This window comes from Vigna unguiculata, chromosome 5 (assembly GCF_037176805.1).
Source record: "Vigna unguiculata cultivar grain cowpea cultivar isolate G323 ecotype 2 chromosome 5, ASM3717680v1, whole genome shotgun sequence".
NCBI lineage: Eukaryota > Viridiplantae > Streptophyta > Magnoliopsida > Fabales > Fabaceae > Vigna > Vigna unguiculata.
Genome location: NC_140796.1, coordinates 23893045 through 23910013, shown reverse-complemented (window position 1 = coordinate 23910013; position 16969 = coordinate 23893045). Strand labels below are relative to the sequence as shown.

General features: G+C 40.1%; 1 protein-coding gene across 1 annotated transcript; it reads right to left on the bottom strand.

The window, feature by feature from the left end:
* Nucleotides 1–10482: 10482 nt before the first annotated feature.
* LOC114183918 (UDP-Glycosyltransferase superfamily protein) lies at nt 10483–12195 on the bottom strand. Its single transcript, XM_028071098.2, has one exon. The coding sequence runs from the start codon at nt 12100–12102 to the stop codon at nt 10693–10695; it is 1410 nt and encodes a 469-aa protein (XP_027926899.1). The 5' UTR covers nt 12103–12195; the 3' UTR covers nt 10483–10692.
* Nucleotides 12196–16969: the final 4774 nt, after the last annotated feature.

Sequence of the window (16969 nt, the reverse complement as noted above, 5' to 3'; positions counted from 1 at the left end):
ACCAAACCATCCCAATCCGCTTCCTTATAGTCGATGTGCCAAGATCCTACAACATACTCCTGGGCCGTCCTTCCCTCAATACACTTGGCACAGTCGTCTCTACCCCTCACTTGGCCATGAAGTTCCCAGCCCCATCCGACAACATCCTGACCATCCACTGTGACCAACGCCTGGCACGCGAGTGCTATATGGCAAGTTTAAGACCACAACTTCCAATCCAACAAACAAACCACATCGAACGACCCCCTGATTCCCGCATAGCCCTATCTGGCGAGGAGCTTGACCCTAGAATAAGCCGGGATGTCCGCCTCGAACTAGTCGAGGACACCATTCCCCTGGAACTCCCCAATGGCCACTCCATCAATTTAGGCACCAGTTTAAACTCTGATGAGCGTGCCACAATCACACCCATCCTCATCAATAACACAGATCTTTTCGCCTGGTCAGCCACCAACCTCCCTGGAGTAGACCCCCAGGTGGCATCCCACAAGCTTTCGATATATAAAGAAGCCCGTTACGTATCCCAGAAAAAGCGCAAGCTTGGGGAAGAACGCAGACAAGCGGCCAAAGTAGAGGCCAACAAGTTACTGAGCGCAGGGTTTATAGAAGAAGCTCAATACACCACTTGGCTTTCTAACGTTGTCTTGGTAAAGAAAGCCAATGGCAAATGGCGGATGTGCGTAGACTACACAGACCTGAATAAGGCATGCCCTCGCGACGCCTACCCTTTACCCAACATCGATCGACTCGTAGACGGCGCGGTAGGAAACAAGGTGCTTAGCTTTTTAGATGCATATTCAGGTTATAACCAAATCCCCATGGCCACAACAGATATGCACAAGACCGCCTTCATCACAAATGATGCCAACTAGTTCTATTTGCCCTTCGGCCTCAAAAATGTTGGGGCAACTTACCAGCGACTAATGGACAAAGTCTTCAGCCATCTAACAGGACACTGTGTCGAAGTCTATGTCGATGACATGGTCGTCAAGTCCCCAAGCCATCATCAACACGCTAAAGACTTGGAAGCAGTGTTCTCCGCCCTGCGCCGATATAACCTCCGCCTAAATCCCGATAAATGCGTATTCAGCGTCGACCGGGGTAAATTCCTTGGTTTCATGCTAACCCAACGCGGCATAGAAATCCAACGAAATGCGCAGCCCCACTACTGTCAAAGAAGTCCAACGCCTAATCGGCCGCCTCACGGTCATTTCTCGCTTCCTACCCAAACTAGCGGAACAAACTCAACCCATAATCCAGCTCCTAAAAAAATCCGCCCGGTTCACGTGGACTGATGATTGTGAACAGATCTTCCAGAAACTCAAAACAACCCTAACCTCACCCCCATCCTCCACAAACCAGACATCTGCTGGTATATATCACAGCCACCGACCATACCGTCAGCGTAGCCCTTGTCCAAGAAGTAGAAGGCACGCAACATCTTGTGTATTTCGTGAGCAGAACACTACAAGATCCTGAAACCAGGTACCAGATGGTAGAAAAACTAGCCCTATCCTTGGTCCACGCCGCACGCCGTCTACGCCCATATTTCCAAAACCACACCATAACCGTCAAGACCGATTACCCAATCCAAAAAATATTACAAAAGCCGGATCTGGCCAGACGCATGTCATCATGGGCCGTGGAGCTGTCAGAATTCAACATTCGCTATGAACCCCACAGCCCCATCAAAGCCCAGTGTCTCTTAGACTTCGTCAATGACCTATAACAAATACCCGTTGAGGACCAGTGGACACTTCATGTAGATGGCTCCTCAAACCCAAGGGGTGCCGGCGCTGGCATCGTCTTAGAAGGCCCCAACGACATCCTCATCGAGAAATCTCTTCACTTTGCTTTCAAAACATCAAATAACCAAGCCAAGTACGAAGCTATCCTCGCCGGCCTTTCCCTAGCCCGTGAAGTCGGCGTCAAGAAGTTAACATGCAAAACCGATTCCAAACTCACTGTAGGTCATCTAAATGACGAATTCCAAATCAAAGACCCCATCCTCCAACAGTATTACCATCTAGTCCGTGCAATTATTCAATCCGCCTTGGAACAAGTCCGCGTTGAACACATCCCGAGAACCGACAACGTCAGAGCCGACATCCTTTCCAAATTAGCCAGTACCAAACTCAAAAACCGTAATCGATCCCTACTACAGCAAACACTCTCCACACCTTCCATCACACACACTTGCCAAACGTTAACCCACACCCTATCAAACAACATCACCCCCACCCAAACCCAAAACTGGAACACCCCTTACATTCAATACCTCAAAACCGGCAACCCCCCCTCGACGCGAACAAAACTTGGCTGGCTAAGGCCGCCAGGTACACTATGGTAGGCGATGACCTCTACAAACACGGATACGGCCAACCCCTACTTAAGTGTGTCACGGCAGAGCAAGCCCAATATATCATCAAAGAATTACACGAAGGAATTTGTGGTTATCATTTAGGCGCACGCACCATGGCCACAAGAGTTCTCAAAGCCGGATACTTTTGGCCTACTATAGTAGCGGACTGCCAGGATCATGTCAGGAAGTGCAAGCCATGCCAGAAGCACGACAACCTTATCTATCAGAAACAAGAACAACTACACCACATATTGTCCCCATGGCCATTCGCTAAGTGGGGAATGGACATCCTCGGCCCCTTCTCACCCGGCAAGGGGCAAGTAAAATTCCTAATCGTAGCCGTCGATTATTTTACCAAATGGATCAAAGCCAAGCCGCTGACCACCATCACGGCCCAGCAAGTCCAGCAGTTCGTGTGGAAGGACATTATATGCAGATATGGTGTACCACATACCATCATAACAGACAATGGTCGACAATTTATCGACAAGGAGTTAGCCAAATTCTACATCGGCCTAGACATCAAACACATCACAAGCTCTGTAGAACATCCACAAACCAATGGGCAAGCAGAAGCAGCAAACAAAGTTATTCTCATAGAGCTACGCAAGAGGTTGGATACCGCCAAAGGCCGATGGCCTGAAGAGTTAATAGAAGTATTATGGGCTTACAGATGCACCCCCCAATCATCAACAAACGAATCCCCATTCAGCCTAGTCTATGGCGCAGACGCCATGATACCAATAGAAATTGGCGAACCATCCCTGCGCCGAGAACTATACGACCCAACTCACAACCACCAAAACATGGCCTTACATCTCGACCTCCTTCCCGAACTCAGAGAAAAAGCCCAAATACGCATCTAGCCGCCAAACAATGAGCTGCTAGGAAATATAATGCAAACCTACACCCACGATCATTTGTCGTCGGGGACCTAGTATGGAGAATGGCCAGCAGTGCTAGAAAGAAGGATGGCAAGTTCTCCGCCAATTGGGACGGCCCATACCGCATACGAGAAGACGCAGGAGGAGGGGCTTATCGCTTGGAACAATTATCTAGGGAAGAGATTCTCAACACATGGAATGTATCCCACCTCAAGTTCTACTTCAGCTAAATATGTATCATAATTAACCAATACTTGTAACCACGGGTGTACTCTTTTTCCTCACTTGGTCTTTTTTCCCTAAGGAGGGTTTTGGCCAAGGAGGTTTTAACGAGGCACCCCTATTCAATAAATAAAAAGAAGGGTTCCCTACTTTATGACTCTATCCTTTTAATCTTAGTTAATTCGTTTTAGTTCCCCACCCTTACCCCAAGTAAGCGGCCTGGGTCGAACACCCTTTAATCTTGGTTAATTCGTTTTAGTTCCCCACCCTTACCCCAAGTAAGCGGCCTGGGTCGAACACCCTTTAATCTTGGTTAATTCGTTTTAGTTCCCCACCCTTACCCGAAGTAAGCGGCTTGGGTCGAACACCCTTTAATCTTGGTTAATTCGTTTTAGTTCCCCACCCTTACCCCAAGTAAGCGGCCTGGGTCGAACACCCTTTAATCTTGGTTAATTCGTTTTAGTTCCCCACCCTTACCCCAAGTAAGCGGCCTGGGTTGAACATCCTTTAATCTTGGTTAATTCGTTTTAGTTCCCCACCCTTACCCCAAGTAAGCGGCCCGGGTCGAACACCCTTTAATCTTGGTTAATTCGTTTTAGTTCCCCACCCTTACCCCAAGTAAGCGGCCTGGGTTGAACACCCTTTAATCTTGGTTAATTTGTTTTAGTTCCCCACCCTTACCCCAAGTAAGCGGCCTGGGTCGAACACCCTTTAATCTTGGTTAATTCGTTTTAGTTCCCCACTCTTACCCCAAGTAAGCGGCCTGGGTCGAACACCCTTTAATCTTGGTTCATTCGTTTTAAATCCCCACCCTTACCCCTAGTAAGCGGCCTTGGTCGAACACCCTTTAATCTTGGTTAATTCGTTTTAGTTCCCCACCCTTACCCCAAGTAAGCGGCCTGGGTCGAACACCATTTAATCTTGGTTAATTCGTTTTAGTTCCCCACCCTTACCCCAAGTAAGCGGTCTGGGTCGAACACCCTTTAATCTTGGTTCATTCGTTTTAGTTCTCCACCCTTACCCCAAGTAAGCGGCCTGGGTCAAACACCCTTACACCAAAACATCCACTCATAATTATTCCATCCGCTAACGCACCACTATCACGCAAGTTATCGACATCCAATAACAAACATAACATACACAAGGCATTCATCATATTAAGGGCAAAGTAAAATAGTGTACGGATTATTACAAACAGAATTCAAGTTTCAAATTATAAAAAAATGAAGTTCCTACATCCCCTTGGTCTCATCACCCCCACGACAGCTCCTGCATCCTTTTCCTCCTCCGCCGCCTTCTCCTCCACCTCATCAGCATCCCCCTCATCCTCCCTCACCAACTTCCCACCAACTACGTCCTTATCTACGTCAAATCTCAAATCCAAGACATCCACCTCCGGATGGAAAAAGGCCGCCTGTCGCAACCCCTTCTCGAAACCATTAATATGCTCTTGGATGACGCTGTTCTTCAAATCGTCAAGTTCCCCAACAGCCCCATCATACTTATCCTTCAAATCCTTATAGTCTTCTTCCAACTCCCCTATACGCTTGTTTAGCTTTTCCTCAGAGTCCAAGCAACGCACCTTCCATGTTGCCAACCTTTTCCTTTCCGCTTCCCAGCCTTCTTTCTCCTTTTCTAAAGCCGTTTTCTCCTCCTCAAGCTTATCCACCTTACCCTGCAACTCCCCCACCTCTTTTACTTCCCTTCTGTAAAGAGACCCTACACGCCGACTCAGGACTAAGGCCTTACTTCCAAACTCTACCATTGTTCTCACAATATGATCCACCTCCATGTTATCAATAGAGTTAACAACGGTATCCGAAAGGTCGATCGAGATATCCTTCCTAACAGATATCTCCGGCAACTCGATCAACCCGGCCTCAGGCAACTTCTCTCCACTAGTCGACCCCGCCCCGCTAGCCGTCCCAAGAAGAGCTGCCTTTATCTTCTTCAAGTCTTTGCCCTTCCCGGGTCGAGGCGGAAGCTCAGCTTTCCTTTTCGTCCCGTCGTGTACATGCACCTCCACAACTGATTCTTGCAGGTTGGGAACGTCAGCTTTCCCAGCCGCCTTGGCCTTAGCGGCCATTTCCTTCCTTAGTGATTGAAAGAGCGCCAGATTCTTCTTGCCAGATTGCGCCATATGCCCTGCAATAACATATCACGACTCGGATCAAAACAACTTAGTATTATTAACACAGCTTAAGTAATAAACAGATACCTTCAATATCTATTATCGGATGCACCGAATTATAAACCCTAACTAGGCCCTTAGTGGGCAACTTATCAACAAATTTCAACAACATCCCCACCACCTCCTTGTCACCAGCCGACAACTCCTCCACTCCCATGTCTTTATATCGAGAAGGATTGTTGGTCCAGCAAAAGGGAAACTTGGTACTCCCATCCGCATTCAAAAAATGAGATTTACCCCCTTCCTTAACGACTACTTTAAAGTACCCGTCTTTGAAATGCTTGAAAGATTGGGAGAAAGCATCCAGTCTGCTGATACTGGGGCGACTGATTAAAGAAAGCCAAGTAGCCGGCCTCCGGGGCCTGGTGTGATAAAAGTATAAGAAAGCATAGGGAGTAGGCTCCAAATATAAGGACTCGCACAGAATGCGGAAGGCCTGCAAGTAGGCCCAGCTATTAGGATGTAGCTGCGTAGGTGCCACATTCAACGCCCGCAGCACGCCCAAAGTGAAATCGTCTAAGGGCAGTCGCACATGAAGCTGAGAAAAGTGGCACATATACATGTAGAAGAATTTTTCGGTAGCCCCCTCCTACCCATGGCATACCCAGTCGACGGCACTCACCCTCTCCAGCGAAACAATGTCTCCACTGACACCCCTGGACATAACGGGTGTGCAGTTCAGCCAAGAGTTCAACAGACGAGACCACCTGAATAAAGATGATTGATCACGAACATCAGCAGCAACCCACCCATAGCCGCCTTTGGCCGGCCAGTTACTCTCCTCCAACTCTTCGGGAGGATCCTCTCGAACCTCCCTCACTACCTCCATCGGCATCCCGCTCGTAACAACTCCAAAACTCGTACCCTCTCCGCCAAGTCGCCCATCCTTACTTCTATATGACTCAGTACTTTCACTACTACTAGACGAAGACACACTACCACTACTGGACATACCTGATTTCATTTTTTTTACGAGAAGATGTCGGTCGAAATTGAGGACTAGTCGGACACTTTTACGAGCACAAGGTCTTTAAATTCAGAATTCACAAATGAAACAAGTAACCCCTCATCTGTTTGCAAACACATATTTATAGCCCACAATCCCAAACGACGAACCTCTTCCCGCCAAAACCATACCACAGACCAATCGACACCATCATTGCAAAAGATATGACACTTCAAAATGACGGCGCCAAAACTTTTCGATTTGACCAACTGACACCCTTTCACCTACCTTCTGACGGTTACAAATTCTAAGCCTTAACACTGTTCACCACACTTAAAGATTGGGGGACTGGTGTATCACACCTAACCAGTTTCGCTAACTTATCAACACATATCATCCTTGACCGATAACTCATATCGGACAAGACTGGGAGACTGGTGTACCGTACCTAGCCAAACCCGACCAAGTAAACAGTGTACATATCGAGACCGTCAAGTACCCAGGCTAGGCCAAGTTAGCCTAACTTGTACCGGTTTTAACCTAACCTGAATGTCTAAGAGGACATCCTGCACCTCATATCACCAACAAAAGCCATCTAGGCAAGTAGTCGGTCTAGACCGACTACTCGAGCATATCTGGTAAGGTTAAGGCCCAGGCCGACTACTCCAATAACTTAGCGAATGTCGAAGCCCCCGCGTTCAAAAGGTCTCACGAGCCTGGGTTAGGGCCCAGGCCCACTCGTGGCCCAAACTAGAGCCCAAGTCAAGGCCCAGCCTATGAAATGGTCAAACGCCATTAATGCTCTATAAATACACATGGACCCCATCATTTAAAGGTACGCATTCATTAATCACTGATTTTGACTCTCTAAGAGCTTTGACTGACTTGAACTTCGAAGACTTTTCTGCAGGTAACCCCCCCTGGGTTCAAGCCGACATGTATCGACTGGGGAGAGGCCAACTAAGGAGATAACGGACTACGTGGTAAGGTGACGCTTGTGCCTAACCTATCTTATTTGTTCTCTGCAAGAACAAAAACTATTAGCGATGTTCATAATATTAAGAAAAACTCCCCACTTATTCCAGTATTACTCCCCACATACAGAATCCACAATGAAATGAAAGTCCACAAAGGAAAGATTCCAAACACAACACCCAATTACTCCTATTCAGAAAAATTAATACTACACAAATTATTAAAAAAAAATTAAATTAAATTGACGTTTATATTTTCAAATTACACATAAAATAACTTACTACACAATATAAAATCTATTTTTAAATCAACAAATTTAAAAAGAAAAAAAACATTATTTATTATTTTTTTTCTTTCAAATAATACCTAAAATGATTAAAAATACAATACTATATCTATTTCTAAAAAATATATATTTAACCTTTAATCTAAATTTTTACAAAAGATAAAAGATAAAAAATAAATCTTATATCTATTTTATTACAAAAATTTTAAAAAATTAATTCTATTTCATTTTTAAAAAAAAGGTGGTCATCCGTACTTCTTTGGAAAAGAAAAGGCTTCTGTCCCACACCCATGCATTAAAATGAGCTGCGTACAAAGGGATTGGTTTTGAATTGGAAATACACAAACAAGGCATTTTTAGTAGACATTCATCGATATTAATTATTACACTATATGAGAATTTAGTTCTTAATTGTAAATGCTGCGCTCTAACAAGTCACATCTTTGTCTGAGTGTTCTAGCCACCATTAGATATAAGTCAATTCATACCGTACGTTTAATTTACTACCATCTCATCATATCTTCACTAATTTAATATGAATCCAATTTATTATTTCACTATATAAATAAGAAATGAATTATCTTGTGATTTATTCGAAGGGACTATTCGAATTTCGGACGTTAAAGCAATTTTATTTTTTTAAAAGTTTCTTTTAATTTTAAATAATTAAAATAAATATATTAAGTATTTTAAAAATTATATGTCTAATTTTACTAACTAATTTTATATTGAATTAAAATTTTAATAAGAAGGTTATCATACTAAAAATGAAATTTAAAATTTAAAATATATTTTTAAATTTATAAATATTCAAATTTTATGTTTAAATTGAATTTCATAGTGACAGACTGTAACACATTGTCTGAATCCAATTATTATGGTCCCTATTATCTAGCATTTGTCTCCCGGTCACTCCAGCCAGTCACCCTGAGATGCGTATCTTTTTACGGTGAGATAACTTTTATTGCTGGTGTCATAAGTGGGTACCACTAAATTTACTCAATTTCAGATTATTTATATCTGTTAATTAAAAATATTAATTTCGTAACCATTTTTAGTATATTATTTTTATTAATATAGATTATTTTATTATTTTATCTTTTAAATTTAATTACTTATTTATAATAAAATTAAAAAATAATTTTAAATATGTTATTAAATTAAAATATAAGATTATTTTGTTCTCTTAAATAGAAAATTAAATTTATTTAGGTAAAACTAATTTAGAATAAATAGAAAATATAATCTATTTAGTCAGAATAAAATTTTTGTAGGAGTAATATAAGACACTTCTTAATTTTATTAAAATTATTATAAAAATATTTCTAAAAATATTAGTTTGTCTTACTGATCTTATATAATTTGTCATCCTAATTTTATCTTTCCTAATTATTTATATTTTAAAAGGTTACTGAATTAAGTACTAAATAATTTTTAATTGCTTTTACACGGAGAGTCATTCAAAAATCCATTCTCAGACGTTCGCACAAATAATAATACTTCTCAAAACAAACAAAGCTTAGTTAATTAAGATATAAAATCTCCATAACAATCACACATAAAAAAGGCCAACTTCCAACGAGTTTCATTATCATAGAAAAAAAAAATTGCATGTTAGGAAGTACACATCTACCATTAACGTTTGATTTGAACTGACCGGGAAATATTAACAAATATGCTTACATGCATGGTTTTGTTTACCTTATAACAAATTTTTTTTTTCACAATTGATGATTTTTTTTAGTAGTTAACAATATCTCTTGCTACACAAAATTATTATTACATGTTTGAGTGTGGAAAACCCAATTTAAGGAGAGGAAGACAAAAACAATTTATAATCAACCAAACTCAACTATAATCATTTTACTAAATGGGTTAGATTGTTAAATTATACCGGGACTTTTTTCTTATGTATAATTTTATTTTTTAAATAATCATTTTTAAGATAAAAAATTACTAATTTTACTTTTTAAATGATATTTTTAAATTTAATTACTTTTTTTAACTAATTTTCCAAACTAAAATTACTTTCAATAATAAAATAAAAATATATGAAATAAAATAATATTGATAATAATTTTATTATTTTTTATTATCATAGTAAACATTATAAACATTTTCTTAAAATATCATTGTAGGACGTGACATTGATACCTTAAAAAACAAAAGAGTTTTGATAATTCAACAAAAACATGTTAAAGGAAATCTAATTTCAATTTTTATTCAAAGTTAAATAAAAAAAATATTTAATTATAATTATAATTTATGACTTTTGAACAGTAATATTTTGATAATTTTTCTTATAATATTTTTTAAATGGTTTTGTAAAATAAAAAATGAGAAAACAAAAAAATAAAAAAATGACATAAAAATATTACATCAAATTCTAAAAAATTGTCAAATTTAATTATTAAAATTCACTTTTCATGACTTATTATTACGGTGTAAACCACCATCTTCATTAATGACGGATCTGAAACCTTAAATTAGTTAAACAATTATAAATTATTTAAATCTCAATCTTCAACTTTTAATTGGTAATAGTTTGAACAAAATTAGAAGGTGCACTTGCACGTCTCATGTAGAGAGCATAGGTTCACCACGGGATAAAAAAAGTAAGATCTACAATTAATAGATGGTATTCTTTATTTAATTAGGGAATACAGAAATAACAATTTAAAGACAAATAAATAATAGTAATTGGTGCACCACAAATACGATTATATATATTAGAGACAACATGCAAACCCTAGTTAATTCTTAGATATAAAAGTTGCTTTAGAGATTAATTTATTATATCCTTATTTATGAAACTTTGAAATAAGATCACTCTTTATCTTGAGAAGCACATGTCTCGTTAAGAAGTGACTCTAACGTGGACCACGATGAACCACCCTCTTGCGTAGCCAATTTTGCCTTCTCCGCCAATTCCCTCACTTTCTCTCTTGCTTTTCTCCCCTTCTCCCCTTCCATCATCTCCATCATCGTCTTCTTCAGCCCTTCCCTTTTCACAAAACCTCTCACTGATCCATCACACGTTTCCACCCTGAGCCCCACCTTCACCTCCTCTTCCACCATTCTCGCATTCAAATACTGCTCTGCCATCATTGGCCACGCCAGAATAGGAACCCCAGCGCACACGCTCTCCAGCACCGAGTTCCACCCACAGTGGCTCACAAACAATTCCACACTCCCATGCATCAGAATCTCTCTCTGATCCACCCACTCTCTCACCACCATCCCTCTCCCCTTCACTCTCTCTTCAAACCCATCAGGAACACCCCACTCCTCCTTCCTCATCACCCACACGAAACTCACCTCCGATTCTTCCAACCCCAATGCTATCTCTTTCAGTTGCTCAACTGAAATCTCAGCTTGCGACCCAAACGCTACGTACACAACACGGCGCTTTTCTTCAAGCTTCTGGTCTAACCACGTTACCCACCTGGGTTTCAGACCTTCATCAGAGTAAACCTTCGGCGTCCATTCAGCCAAACACAGAGGGCCAACACACCAACCTTTAGGAGAGGCCCCCGCGTTCACGTAATCAACAAAGGTAGACTCAAGCTCGTAGAAGCTGTTGAACAACATGCCATGGCTCCGATGTGTGGATGATATTGAATTCATGTTGAACGTGTGTGCATCATTATTGGGGTTAGGGTCTCTGAAGGAAGGGTCAAAGTCTTCTTTGCAGACTCTGATCCACGGGAACTGAGTCAACGCGACTAACTCGTTGTCGGGTTGGGAGCCGTTAAGAATCCCCTTCCTCATTGCTTCAATGCAAATGCTTGAACTGTAGCAGTTCATGCCGTAGTAGACAAACCTGGGGATTCCGAACGCAGTGGCTGAGTCTAGGGTCCACCAAAGGAAGCCGTCGGTGACCATGAAGTTTACCCGTGGAAGGGTCTGGAGGAGTTGTTCAAACTGAGGTTGCATTGCTGAAGTGGCAGAGGCAAACTCGTAGAAGAGGGACATGGAGGGAAGCTTGTCCGTGCTCTCAACACCAACGGGGATATTTGTGACGGTGGGGAACAACAGCGTGACCACAGAGGCGGCGGTTCCCTTTAGGAACTCCGTGATGAAAGGGTGGTTGGCGGGGGTGGTGACGACGGTGACCGATATGGAACGGCGGAGTAGGAGTTTGGCGAAGTGTAGAAGGGGTATGGTGTGCCCTTTTGACATGAACGGGAAAAGAAGAACGTGGGAACGTGTGCCATCGGAAGGAATTAGACCCATTTCTTTTACTGCCTATCTTTCTCTGTTACTTGTCACGAGCTTATTGGGTGATGTGTTGGGGCAGAACTCACCAGACATGGGACGTGTTGTATTAGCTGCATTGTCATTTATAGGCTATTATATTCCTTTTTATTAATATCGTAAATTTACGAGGAACAAAATTGGAACTTTATTTTTCTTTTTCTTTTAATGTTATTTCAAAGTCTAAAATATCTTTTTTGTCGTTATACGTTAAAACTCTACTTTTCAAAGTATACTTTTTTTTTTCATTTTTTCTATTATGAGTCGTGTATGCCAAGAAATTCTATAATTGGAAACTTCATATATATTTTGTATCATTAACCAATTTTTCAATATGAAATTTAAAAGTATACATATTTTAATTTTCATTCATTTATATCGTCAAATTACTAACAATGAAGATGTAATGATAACGTCCAATACTATATTTATGAAATGTCTATAGTATTATATATATATATATATATATATATATATATATATATATATATATATATATATATATAAAATGAAAACAATTATCCTTGGAAATTAGTTAAATAATCCAACTTCATTTTATAGGTTTTTTCACTAGTGCGGTAAAGGTATTTGGCCGCGGTTACTTTTGCTATTATGCCTCAGTTTTAGAATCGAGGCATATGTGAACGAGGCAAAAAAGGATTAGACTTTGGTTTCGGGTGTTACTCGAGGTAGAAAATCTATTTTATGCCTTGGTTCTACTGAGAACCGAAGCCATATCTCTCTATTATTGCCCCGGTTCTGATGCAACCGAGGCCTAAGACGTTTAAAATTAAAAAAAAATTCAGAAACGGGGTTCTGGAATGCGTCCTTCCATCACCGGTTATGGTTCCTAACAAACCTCACCATCCAATCGCAATCACCTGCACAAAATCACCAAAACAGAGACTATCAAACCATCACAATACAATACTGATTACTGGATTTTACCCCTGGAAACAAGATGAATGAAGGACAAGGAAGGGAGTGTGGAAATTGTCGAAGGTTGGGGGTTGGTGAATGTCGATTAGAGGGGAGAGGAGAGGGTCCACATTCCTGAGAAATCGGAGCGCGATCTCCACCTTGCCTTCGCACGAGAGTGAACGCGCCACCAAGCGCGGCACCACTGCCATGGCTCACGAAGGAGCAACGTGCTTGGTGCTCCGGCCACCGCTATTGCCCGGTTTAGAGGGTTCGGTTAGGGATTCAGATGTGGAAGGGTCCAGTCCAATCAATCTTCAACCACACTCAAATCTGCGAGTTTCTCTTTCTGTATGTGTTCTGTGTTGAGCAAGTGGTTCCCTCCCGCACGCGTCCTCGTCGTCCTCTCCGCGTTTGGCCAAACTCGTCATGCCCTCGCGGCCAATAAGCATTCCACACACGTTGTTATGAGTTGCAAGGTTGAAATGAGAAGAAGATGGAAGAAGCATGTTATGGAGAAGGGTGAATAGAAATGAAGGAGAAAGAGAAGTGTTGGGTTTGATGGAGTCTGCGGCATGAAGGATGATGAAGTAAGGGAGTCTGCGGCATGAAGGGTGAAGAAGCAGCTTGGTGGGTTTGCGGCTTTAGGGTTTCCAAAGGATTGAAAAAATAAATTTGGGCCTAAGGCTGGCGATTTTAACGGGTTGTATTGCCTCGGGTTCAAACAACCGAGGCATATAAGGCCTTACTACCTCGGGTCAATATCAACCGATGCATAAATTTTTTGTTTTAAATTTAAAGTGGGAAGCGGGAAATTTTAGAGAGGCTTTAGGCCTCGGGTCTCTTAGAACCGAGGCATAAAACTAGTTTCTGCTTCGGGTTAATTAGTAACAGGGGCATAAAATGTTGCATAAATTACAAAACTGCCACTGCGTGTTTATATGCCTCGTTTGCATTATGACCGAGGCATAAAGTCCGAGTTAGAAAGCGTAAAATGTACTAGTGTTTCGTTAATTTCCCATGTTTTTAAAATGATGCATGTGAGCTTAAATTTTAGTAATTTACTATTTTAACCATGTTGTCTAACCTTCTCTTCTTTTGGTTGCTTGGGAATAAAAGTAATTTTTGCTTTCTCGCTTTTGAGATTGGTTTATAGAGAGTGTATTGTCCATTGAGTTGATTGATGTTGCATGAAATAATAGATCTGACTTCAGTCTCTCCATTATTTAATAGCACTCAATTTAGCTGTATGCGATGTTCTTTCTTCACTGCATTGTTTCCTATTTAAATCATTAAATTTTATTGTGTATTTTTCAGGATTTTCCATATTTTGCAACTGACTTTTAGTGTAAAACTTTTAATATGTGTTAGTTGACTCTTTTGGATCTTCCTTATTTGGGGATGATTTAACTCATCAGCTGGTTGAGTTTCCTCAATTATTGTAGTTCCAAATAACAACATATTTTTAATTTTTGATGTAGGATTGATTAATTGCTATTTATTTTTGTAAGCTACTCAAAGATCTAGAATGCTTACTTAGTGGTTATGTTTTCTTCTGATCAATTTGAATGTAATTTTGTTTTATATTATAGGTTTGCAATATTATATATTTGGATTCTCCTACTGGTGTTAGGTTGTCATACTCAAAGAATGAAACTAATTACACAATTAGAGACATAAAGATTGTCTCTCAATGGAATTCACTTCTTCTTAAGGTAATTAAAGGAAACAGCTAGGAGATATTAAGTAGTTATTTGAAGCAACGATTTTGTGTTTGTCGCAATGCTCTAACATATAATCTTTCTATGTTTTTTAAAAAATCAGTGATTTTGAACTATATACCCTAAGTTCTTTCCTATCCCGTTCTTCATCACTAGAGAGTCCTATGTAAGAGTGTATGTGTCTACTCTTGTTGTTAAAGTTGTGAAAGGTAGTAGTAAGTTGTGTTCTTTTGTGCCATAATTTGCAAGAGTTGATTTGTAAATGTAATTAAAATGGATGTTAGTTATTGTAGTTACTTTGCAAATTAGAGACTCTAATAAGGTCATGCTTTTGGTAGTTGTAGTACAACTTTAGTGCATAGTTTTGGACCTTCGTATTCTAAGGATGACAGAGAATGTCAAGGAAGGATTTTGGATAAAGGCTTTACTTCTAGAATTAATATTCTTATAACTGCATAAGGTGTTTTAATAGGTTCTAAAATTTGAATGCATTTTAGTCTGTTTATCTAAAATTTTGTACGCATTTAAATTTTTTATGGGTTATAAACTTTGTACGCAGTTTAGTCTATTTATCTAAAATTTTATACGCATTTAAATTTGAGAGTTATTTTTCCAAGTTTTTCGTTTACAGTTGCATTGGGATCTGACTAAAGTTGGCAGGTAAGTTGGACCATTATAATCACTTACTCTATTCAATGTTGTCTTATTTTCTTCAAAGTGGAATGCACTGTAAGTGTTTTCTAAATATGGTTTGGTGTGATGTTTTTGTTCTCCAATATCATGGTTTTTAAATTTTTTACCATGCCTTATTATATTTTTTTCTTGCCTATAGAAGTGTCTTCTACTCAAAATTTTAAAGCAAACTAGCTTCTCTTTATTTCAATGATTATGTAATCTTTATTTCAAAAGTAGACAAAAAGTCATTTTTCATGAGTATCTCAATTTTTAAAGGTTGCATGCCTTTCTGTAAGATCCGCGAAATTTAATTAATTAAATAAATAATTAATTAATAAATGCGGTTAGGTAGCTTATTTATGACATTAAATTCTAATGGGTATGACATGGAAAAGTACTAACTTAATTGGTTGAGAGTACTTTATACGTGTGAAAGGACTTGGGTTCGAGTCCTATGAGTGTTATTGGTGTGTTGGTTGACTTATTTTTATTTTAAAATTATACATGGTCGTGTTGGGTGATAACATCATGGTAAATGTGTATGAATTAACATGAAACATTAATTGGCTTGGTGGTTTAGCTGTGATTTGGCTTTAGTAAGGTCATGGGGTTTGAACCTTGGTGAGTCAGATTTAACTCTTTTTGCTTAAAAATTTGTTGTGGGTTGAATATGAAAGGGTGGAGGAAACCTAGCAAAAAGGGGGCAGCCAAGAGTGGCTGAAAAAGAAAACAACTAATAATGGACTTGAATGCAATTAACTCCATCACAAAACCCAATTTCGTTTTTTTGCTTTATCCTAGCATTAGGGCCTTTAAAAGGCAAAATTTGAGAGAGGAAAAGGGTTTTGAGAGGCTGTTTTCAGAGAGCTCTGTGAGGTGCACGAATCCAAGGTAAAATAGAGAATTTTGAGAGAATTAGATAGGGGTAATTGAAGTGGTGATAAGGCAAGCCCTTGGTGATCAAAGGAATTTCCCAATTTCAGGTTAGGGGAGCTGAACTCGAAATCCTGGTTTAATTGTATTGTTTTGCATGATTATGCTGTGTGTGTAGCCAAATTTTTGTGCTTCAATTGATGGGATGTTGTACTGGTTGTTCTTGTGGCATGGGATCAAACTTTTTATGCAATTGTATGGAAATAATGAGGGTTTGGGTACTGACAGTGCAACTTATGCTTTAAACATGCATTTTGGGATTCATGTTGGGTCTGAATTGTGTGTACATAGTTGGTGCATTATTCTGGATTGGTTGGCATGATTTGGGAGTGTGAATTTGGTATGTTGTTGTTGTATGCGTGAAACAGTGCCAGAGTCTGCATGTCTCGCTCAGGCGAGCCAGGCTCGCTTAAGCGAAATATGCAGGGACTCGAAAACCTTCCCTACTCGACCATCTCGCTCAGGCGGGGTGATTTGGTCTTGGGCGACAAGTCATCTCGCTTAGGTGAGTGTGCCTCGCCCAAGCGAGAATTCGTGCGTGTTTGTGTGGTTTAATTGAACATCTCGCGCAGGCGTGATTGATTGCTGTTTTGAGCGGA